Consider the following 8,854-nt stretch of genomic DNA (forward strand, 5'->3'; position numbering starts at 1 on the left):
TCCCAAATATCAGCGCTCTCGAGAGCCACAACCGGGTGTGCCGTTCTCGAGAAGTTAGCTAGAACGCAAGTTGCTAATCATCCGCCAAAATGGGATTTCTACCTCGATTTGATCCACTAGGTAGTCAACAAATTGAGCATGTGATAAAGATGTTTGTTGAACAGCTAATGAGCAGCTTCATCGTTGAAATAAAATCACTTAGTTGCGGGAGAGAGATCCTGCGCTCAATGGGTCTGTATATCAGCGCTTGTTGGGTGAGTACGTGGTGGGGATTCCCGACTCAGCTGAGCTCGGGTTCAGGGGTCACGAATCAGACCGAGAGATTACCAGAAGTGGTGCCGAGAACAGACTCGGATCCTCCGTTTATTGAAAGGACAACGACGGCCGTTGCAGGCTTTCGACTCAAGCTCACCCGAGAGTGCGTTTAACTCGAGAGCATTTCTTCATGATCGCTAGGAACATTTGAACTTGTGGAGCAATCTCGCTCGTGCTGGGAGCATCTCGAATAGAATATGTAGTGTATCAACGGGGAAGTGCTTAAGCAGAGGCCACACGACGTACTCGAAGAGCCATGTGTCACTGATGTATTCGAATCGTGGCCTCGTTGAAGTGAGGGCATGGTCGAATTTCGCAATGGTCCGTGATAAATCCTTCAGTGTGAGAGACTGCGGATCGAGAGAACTCTTAGAGAATCAATTCGCGCAGGGGAGCCATGCTTCGGGCTCGGCTCTGCGACAGGCTTCAGGAGAGGCCACTCACCTTGATAGTCATGTGGATCTCTTCCCTTATTTTTTTCAGGTACCCTAGACCAATTTTATCCCTGAGACTTTCGGGAAGGGCGTGATATTTCCGATCGATTTCGTCGGCAGTCGCTTGTCTCACCATTGGAGTGCTACGAATAGAAGTATTCTTAAAGCTCCGAGACTGCTACAACGCGGGAGTGCTACAATGACTGTATCCGAGGTCTCGAGGAGTTTGCGCAGGTAATCGGCTCTAGGAATGAGACTTCTCCGAAAGATATCTCTCGGGACCTTACTCGTGGAAAGTGGGCATCACGCACGCGAAATGAATTTTGGTGCTAGGGCTCAGCTCTCTGGTGAGACCTTCGGTGAGACTTTTCACTGCTGCTTTGCCCATTGAATAAGGCACGCCGTTTTGGAAGCTGTGGATACCAGATAAGCTGCCACTAACGACGAAACGTCCTGGAACGAATGTGCGCCCTTGAGTCTCAATGGCCGGGCCAAATCGAGGAAGTGTTCTTCAGCCAACGTCTCACCTCGAGATTCTCGCAGAAGCGGCAAGAATGCCTTAGCGGTTCTTATGCATCCGTAAACATTTACATCGAACATTCTTTCTATCTCCCGGATCGTAGTCCATTCGAAAGGACCGCAGCAACCCAACCCGGCGTTGGCCACCACAGCCCACAGCACTGCAATGGAAAATAGAATCCCGACTGCAAATCGATAGTTTTTCTCGTGAATCTCTCTTGCCGTCGTGGAATCCAGGCTTCTGAGCCTTCTGTCCCTCAATATCGTGCGTGAATGCAACCGGATCCCCATTCTATCCCCGGCTCACGCTGGGCGAGCGAGGGCCCGCTCCGGAATCGCTGCAATGATAGGGGTCTCTTGCGCACATTCTGACGGAAGACATCACCTACCTTTATTCTCGCGCTTCAGCCTCTCGCCGATGAGCTCTGCGATGTTCGAGACTCGATCTTCTTTGGTGACGTCGAGTTCAACTACCGACACGTTCTGCATACTTCTCAGTAGTATCGCTCCACCATCGTCCGGTTTCAAGCATCCAGCGATGACGTCGAAGCTGGAAGGGCTCCAATTAGGCCGAATCACAGGCCCTAAAAATTCGCGTCGTGAGGTCCCCCCCCATTCTGACCGCATCACTTCCTTGGAAGGCATCATATCTATGAAGCAATTGTCCGAGAACTTATAGCCGATTGCGCCGAGAGCCCGCGAACCTCCCGGGCGGCGCTAAGATTTCCGCGACTCCGTCCACGGATCGATTCCTGAATCATTTCTCCTTGTAACTCAGGTGTGGAAGGTGGGTTTCCACATCGTAGAAAGAGGGCGTTCTGGACGGAACACTTCGGGTTTGAAGAATTCATGACGCGGCCGGCGAGAGAATTCCTTACATGAATTGAAGTTTCCTGGACGAGGACGCCCGAAGTCGGTGGAAGACTCTGGCGCGGCCGGAGGAGGAACGGGGCATTCGATTTTGAATAAATCATAAGCATGGATCGCGAGCTTTGTGATGAACGGAACTCACAGGCTCGTCAAAGCGGTCTACCTTCGCTTCATTTAATCTCAGACCGCTGATGTCTACTTTCAGAAAGGCTTCCGCAGAACGTGGGCAGACCCCTCTGCCAAATTTCTGTGACGGGGAAAAACCCGAATCCGCGAACTCGCATTGGAAGATTTGCTCTGAGCAGATAAAGATATACCATTTTCGTCGCCATCTAAACCTGACGGACTCACCCTTTATGTGCCATGTGCTTCACGAGCTCAAACCCGAATCCCGAATCACAACCAGAGATGAAGATTGCTTTCTTATACGGGTCCACACGTTTTTCTGACAGGAGGAGCTCGACGAGAGACCAGACAGAACTAGTGAGCATGAAAATCGCCGGTATGCTCCATAGCAAAGGCAAGTACGATGCGACTGCTTGCAGTGGACCGAACATGTAGAGGAGCAGGAACACCACGAAAATCGTATCCTTCACCCAAACGGGGCGAATCTTCCTCAGAGGGTTCATATTATCCGAGTTGATCCACACGATGCGCTCTGCTCACGCGAATCGGACTGCAAAGAGTAACCCAGTAGGTTTCCCCCGGTCTCATTCACTGATTCACAGCTGACTTGAAATCTTCTCAAAAGACACGTCAAAGGGGCTCTAAAAGACCGCCGGATAATGATTGTCACGGGGCTAGAAGTGATAGGGTATTGTTCCCTTCGCAGAAGGGAATCTTTCCGCCTGGATTGGCGAGCGCATAATCCTGAGTTCGCGCCGCTGAGACGATCTTATCGCAGCTCGCCGAAAGCTCTCCGACTGGAGCTTAGTTCCTGGACTCACACAGAGCTGCGCTCTGGCACGGCTACGAGCTCTGGTAGGCAGAATTCTCTAAAAAGCCAGGCAAGGATATCGACTCGAATGAATTCGGTCCTCACATGACTTGAATGCGATAGGGATACATGTGTCCATCCCCAAAAACCGCGGGTCATACCTCGAAAGCAACGGCACTCAACACGCGGAAGCCAGCTACCTGAAACACGGCAGCTGCTCGCTGGAAATTCGTGCGGCAGAATGATCGGGAATCCCCGCCATCAGAATGGAAACAGCTTGAGTTCCAATCTGCCGGCGCCACCTTTTCACTTGCACATTGGTCCTCTCGAACAGGATCCCAGTTTCCCGTCCATTTCACTCTGTATGCGAGAAATCCGGCCCCTACATCGTAGGTGATGGCTCTGCCATTTGGAGCTGTTGGCAACACTGCGAGGAGACAATATGACTGAAAAGTACTTATGAGCCCCGATAGAAACCTTCCAGGGCGGATATACCGTCTGAAGTTTAGGATGCATCAGGTTTGGCGTGACATCTGTCCTTGGTTTTTGAGATTTTCCTCGCGACTGGCTGAGCTCACGGTCAGGGGTATTACCGGTCACTAAGGCTGGGAATAATTCGCGGCGTTTTTCCCGGAAATTCACGCCAATTTTCACTCCCCATTAACTTCCTATGGAGGATCGCCTGAAAATACCTTGAAAACTCACGGCTTTTGGCGCGATCGCGCCAACTTCCCAGCCCTACCGGTCACCAATGCGAACTTTCGAAGTCATTTTCCCAAACGAATTTCCGCCTTGAGAGAATGAGGGCTTCCGAATTGATGCAATCGCGTGGAGAAGAAGGAAGAGTTCGAGGAAAAAATCTCGAGAATTTCCGGTCACCAACTCCCGCTCTAGTTGTCTTAATTAATGAGTAGAGAGATGAGGCCGGCTTGACCAATTGCTCATGAACACAAAGGCCTCTTCTTGAGTTCAGCAATTAGTAGATATCGCTCACGGCTTTCTGAATGCGTCTCGTCCGCGCTTGTCTCTGCTCCGATCGTCCGGAGTATTTCTCAATATTGCAGAATGTGTCTTCATCACAAAAAGAATGTTAGGGACTAGTTTGAGCGAGCAAGTGACTCGGTATAACTCACCGAGACTTCTTCCACTCCTCCGCTGAACTCTACCTTCAGGATGATTGCCGCGGCTTTGAGTCGATCACATCCTATGCGGATTGCGGCAAAATATGGATTCGCACTTCGGTCGAGGAAATCATTTCTGTTTTTCGTCCCATTGTATCCTGATTCGTCTCCCCATCGCGATAAGCAGGGCACGCTGCGCCGTCTCTGTCATCTTTCCTCCTTTCAACCTTTTCCTTCCTTTACAGCGACCACAGGACTGGTCATATCCATCCTCTCATATCCGTTCGCGGCGCTCATACATGACGCGGAGCAAGTTATCATTGACTTCGTAGGAGTTCCGGACGTCCCGCCCGAAATTAAACTCAAGCTCACAATTGCTACACAAAACTGGATTTCGGAGTCGAGTGACCCCTCCTTGGCTTGCTACAAGGTCATATCTCCGCCGCACATTCTGCGTCTCACTAGAGGAGAGAGCTCGTTGGAGACCGATCTGGGTTGGAGAATGACTGATGACGATGACACATCCGAAGTCCTCACTGGAGCCAAGCTTCAAATGCTAATCAGTCTGAAGCTTTTCCTCAGAGGGCGGAGCGGCCAAGCACAAGGCTCGCGGACCTCTGTGGTTCACATGCCGATTCCCATGGAAGTCCCTCCTTACCGGCCCTTTCCGACGAATCACTCGAGGTACCATTGTCAGTGAGCCTCCTTTCCTCGGCAGCATGATGCCTCAGCCCTCTGGGAGAGCATCTCCCGTTTGGACAAAATTTCGAGTCGAAAGCTGCGGGGAAATGAATGACGGAGCGAGGATGATCCTCGTGATCCAGGAAACGAGCTTGAGAAAAGAAAGAATCCGGAGTCCGAGTTACGAAGCAAATCATACCCGAAAATGACGGTGTTCGCCCTGTGGGGCAAAACCAGATGCGAAACCTGTAATCAAATTGATTTCATTTGACTGGACTATCATAACCAGTTCAGAGAAGAGTCAGACAAGCTTATCATCACAGGACTAGAGATGAGTTGAGCGGAGACAGTTTCGGAGATATTCCAGAGTATCATAAAGACTCTAGTACATGGAAAGCATAGATCCTCGTCATGGAGTCGGGAGATGGGGAACGGATCGAGAAGAGTCCTCTGGGGAGAAATTTTGTCTGTCTATGTCTTAGCAGAGAAAGCGGAGGAAATGATAATCTGCGGCTAAATTTCGGATCGATATGATGCGTGTTTCTGATAAGTGATAAGTACACCCAGAGCATTGGAAAATCGGTTTTCACAGAGGAAAGTCCCCTCGAAGCTCGGGCCTGCTCCCCCTATTCCCCCGAGGCACGGCGCTGTTTCACCTAGTACTGCGCGGAGACCCTATCCGGAAACAGCTTGAATCGATTGATCTCGTCCCGTAACCTCCACTGACATCGGTAGCAAACCCGTGAAATCAATACTCCCTGAGATGTTAATAGCGGAGAATAATTATTTCCCCATGGGAAGCGACGGGAGAAAAAATCCTGGAGTCGAGTGTTTTTTTCTGATAATTATCGTCAGCGAGTATTTGCGACACAATAATTTCTGTTTTTCGTCCCTTTGTCTCCTGACTCTTCTCCCCATCGCAATAAGCAGGGCACGCTGTGCCGTCTCTGTCATCGCGACTGCTGTGATATAATACGTTTCATCGCATCTATCCTTCTCGGGATTTCCAATGACGGGACAATGAAGAGAGATCATCTGGCAGTCGAGACAAAAATTAATGCAAGTCAGAATACGACAGGGGCTCGGGAAAAATTCGATGTCATCAGGGGACCTAGACCGAGTTCTCGATCGAGGGAGCAAAAACAAGCCCCGATGACAGGAGAGTTGCTGAGCTCGTTTCTAACTACTAAAATCGATTCTTCCTGACGAAAGTAATTCAATGCGATTATTTCTGAGAGGCAGATCCGATCTCATAGTGAGCCGAATATAATGATGATAGCAGTGAACAGGGAGCAAAACCGCTGTTTGTGTTTTCAAGGAAGAGCTGAGCCCGCTCCGATCCCAATTATTCCAGCTTCCTCGTCCACGATCGTCCTGTCAATGTACGAAGTGTCGCTGGTGGCATGGGTGAACACCGGTGAGTCCGCGCGAGATGTGAGCCATGGGCATAACCAACGGAACTGAATTTGGCTAGACGCATCAAGGAAAGTTTTGAGGAAATTCTCACCAGAATTTGGAGGCATGGGCCAACATATATGATAAGGCTCCCTTCATCTAATTCAGTTGCTCGCCGGTGCTCGCGGTGGAAGTTGCCATGGGTTTTTCACATCAAGATTACTCGTTAAGGATTATACCTTCGTTGTGCTCGCGCTTCTGTATACGTTCGGTCCGCTCCATTATGTGGCTTCCTTCATACCTACACTATGGAGCTTCCCCGCACTCTTTGTGCTCAGCAAGTTCGTGTGGAATGCAGTCGAAGATAGATTATCGAGGAAACGTGTGAAGTCGGATGGCAAAGCCATATTCATCACTGGCTGTGATTCTGGCTTCGGATTCGAACTCGCGAAGCGGATGGCAGGCAAAGGGTGAGCTCAGAGAAGAGAGACTAGTGAACTTCAAATCCGGCGGAATCTGTTCTAACTTCCCTTAAGCGGCAGCACGGCTCATCGGTTCATTCGCCTGACGCATGCTGTCTGAGGGTCTGCGCCGAGATGAATGCTTTAATGTGCTCAGATAGAGGAGATCGATTGAGGCGGGTTTCCCCGCCTTATGAAAATCGGATCGGAACGCAATGTGCACTCGCACGACAGCGGCGGTCATCGGTTTTATGATTCGATGGCGAAAAGTCTTTCCGGAGAGATTTTTCCGAGAGTTCAAACATCCGCGGGCCTGCAGAAGAGCACAGGTCCGGAGGATGCAGAATTTTCCCCTCGGTCATCGACTAAGGCTGAACATCCGATTGAAGCGTCGCGCTGATTCATCCCCGATCCAGCGACAGAATACCTTTCGAGTTAGATGTTTCTCATAAGCAGCACGGTGACTTACGTCCGGAACCGAAATAACTTCGCTCTGGGACTAACGTATTATGCTCGCCCAGCTTCGACATTTATGCCGGATGCCTGTTCCCCGATGGCGACGGGGCTAAAAGCCTGGCTAAGACACCGAATATTTTCGTCGAGGGCTTTGACGTCACGAAGGAGCACAGCATCTCGGACGCCGTGGTCAGAATAAGAGAACGTCTCGAGAGCGATAACAAATGTGAGTTTTGACAAACGATCTTTGTGAGCTGTGAAGCAAATCACGGAAAGTACATTTTTTCCCTCTTACGTCATCGCGAAACCCTCGTTCTGGATCGAGCAGCTGGAACTGATCATCCGGTAGCTGCAAATACAATGATCCGGTATTCCACATGGCCGGAAAGATTCCTATCGAGCAGGGTATCCCTCAGATCTGCTCTTTGACGCTGAAAATGAAGAGGGAGGGAGAGTATCGTTCGTATCAGAAATCGATATGGATCAGTGAAACCATGAACCCTGAACTTCCGTTGAGCGTGTCACAGCAGCGCAACTTGTTTCCCGAGCTGATCGATTTAGATTCTTGGACCAACAGACGAACGAAACTCAAATATATTTCCTCAGGTCTTTGGGGTGTTGTGGCCAACGCGGGCATACCGCTCCTCGGTCCTTTCGAATGGTGCTCAATGGAGGACATCCATAGGTTGTTCGACGTCAACGTCTTCGGAGTCATCAGGACTGCCAAGGCTTTCATTCCACTGCTGAGAGGATCGAACGGTAATGAGCTCGTGAGTGGGGGGAAGCTTCCATAAAACAGATCGGCAGCTGGTCACTGATTCCATCTTGGATTATCGATATCTTGTTTCGGATAGATTTACGAGTGCAGATTTGACAAGACTGTCCATCGAAACATCCACTCCGAGTTCGCGGGCTTCTCTCGAGCGGCGCTTGCTTTGTAGGTCGTTTCGTCATCACGGGGAGCGTTTCCGGAGTGACAAGCTACCCGCTCCTGATCCCGTATTCGATGAGCAAAGCGGCTGTCAGCAGCCTTTCCGAGGGTCTCAGACGGGAACTTGGACCTCAAGCGAAAGTGTACTTCACAACTATATTGCCAAGTTTCCACAAGTAAGCCGGGAGCTCTTCCGTATAAACATACGTCTGCTCTTATTGAAGAAGGAATGGAACTTATACCAAAATGAGAACCTTCATCCCCGCAGAACTCCCATGCTTGAGGAATGCTCTGTCAAAGAACTCGACAAGAGATATCTCGCTCTGCCCGAGGCGGAGAGGGAGAAAGTCAGTCCCAGGTATCTGGAGAAGTGCAAGCAAACGCACCGCACGGTTGTTTCGGTTCGTATCCCCTAACGGAAGAGAGACTGCGCGCAGCTAGACTGGATATCCGCGGTATCATCGTTTTGCTCATTCCATTTTTCCCTCCCATAGGTCCTGGCCATCTCGGACCTGACGGCAACTCTCAAGGCCTTCGATCACGCATTGACTTCAGTGAGGCCGCGGCCGTGGTATATCTGTGATCGACCCGTGATGCTGAATGTGCTGTGGCCCATAGTCCACCACTTCCCGGTAGAAACAACAGATTTCATGTTCCAAGAGTTCGGAAAAATCGGAAACTTCTTTAAATATATCTTCGGTGGAGGATCCGACTCTCGCAGAACGAAATCATAA

General features: G+C 50.2%; 2 protein-coding genes across 2 annotated transcripts; one reads left to right on the top strand and one right to left on the bottom strand.

Moving 5' to 3' along the window:
* Positions 1-341: 341 nt before the first annotated feature.
* Positions 342-2,951, bottom strand: LOC100897529 (D-beta-hydroxybutyrate dehydrogenase, mitochondrial). Its single transcript, XM_003741208.2, has 6 exons — positions 2,490-2,951; positions 1,658-1,818; positions 1,277-1,429; positions 1,037-1,202; positions 760-892; positions 342-665 (listed from the first exon to the last, which is right to left on the bottom strand). The coding sequence occupies exons 1-6, from the start codon at positions 2,765-2,767 to the stop codon at positions 453-455; spliced, it is 1,104 nt and encodes a 367-aa protein (XP_003741256.1). The 5' UTR covers positions 2,768-2,951; the 3' UTR covers positions 342-452.
* Positions 2,952-6,280: 3,329 nt separating this feature from the next.
* LOC100903978 (D-beta-hydroxybutyrate dehydrogenase, mitochondrial-like) lies at positions 6,281-8,854 on the top strand. The gene is made up of 7 exons (XM_029110881.1): positions 6,281-6,294; positions 6,491-6,742; positions 7,255-7,415; positions 7,751-7,948; positions 8,131-8,296; positions 8,389-8,521; positions 8,615-8,854. Exons 1-7 carry the CDS (start codon positions 6,281-6,283, stop codon positions 8,852-8,854), a joined length of 1,164 nt encoding a protein of 387 aa, XP_028966714.1.

The sequence above is a fragment of the Galendromus occidentalis genome, unplaced genomic scaffold (genome assembly GCF_000255335.2).
Source record: "Galendromus occidentalis unplaced genomic scaffold, Mocc_1.1 scf7180000077128, whole genome shotgun sequence".
NCBI lineage: Eukaryota > Metazoa > Arthropoda > Arachnida > Mesostigmata > Phytoseiidae > Galendromus > Galendromus occidentalis.

Bases quoted from the DNA above. Each gene is read 5' to 3' on its own strand.
- LOC100897529 (XM_003741208.2), bottom strand. From the start codon at position 2,767: ATGAACCCTCTGAGGAAGATTCGCCCCGTTTGGGTGAAGGATACGATT. The intron at 1,203-1,276 runs GTGAGACGTTGG...CATTCGTTCCAG, and splicing joins GCTTCTGCGAGAATCTCGAG to GACGTTTCGTCGTTAGTGGC. The intron at 666-759 runs GTGAGTGGCCTC...CTCGATCCGCAG, and splicing joins AGATCCACATGACTATCAAG to TCTCTCACACTGAAGGATTT.
- LOC100903978 (XM_029110881.1), top strand. The intron at 6,743-7,254 runs GTGAGCTCAGAG...ATGCTCGCCCAG, and splicing joins AAGCGGATGGCAGGCAAAGG to CTTCGACATTTATGCCGGAT. The intron at 8,297-8,388 runs GTAAGCCGGGAG...TCATCCCCGCAG, and splicing joins ATATTGCCAAGTTTCCACAA to AACTCCCATGCTTGAGGAAT.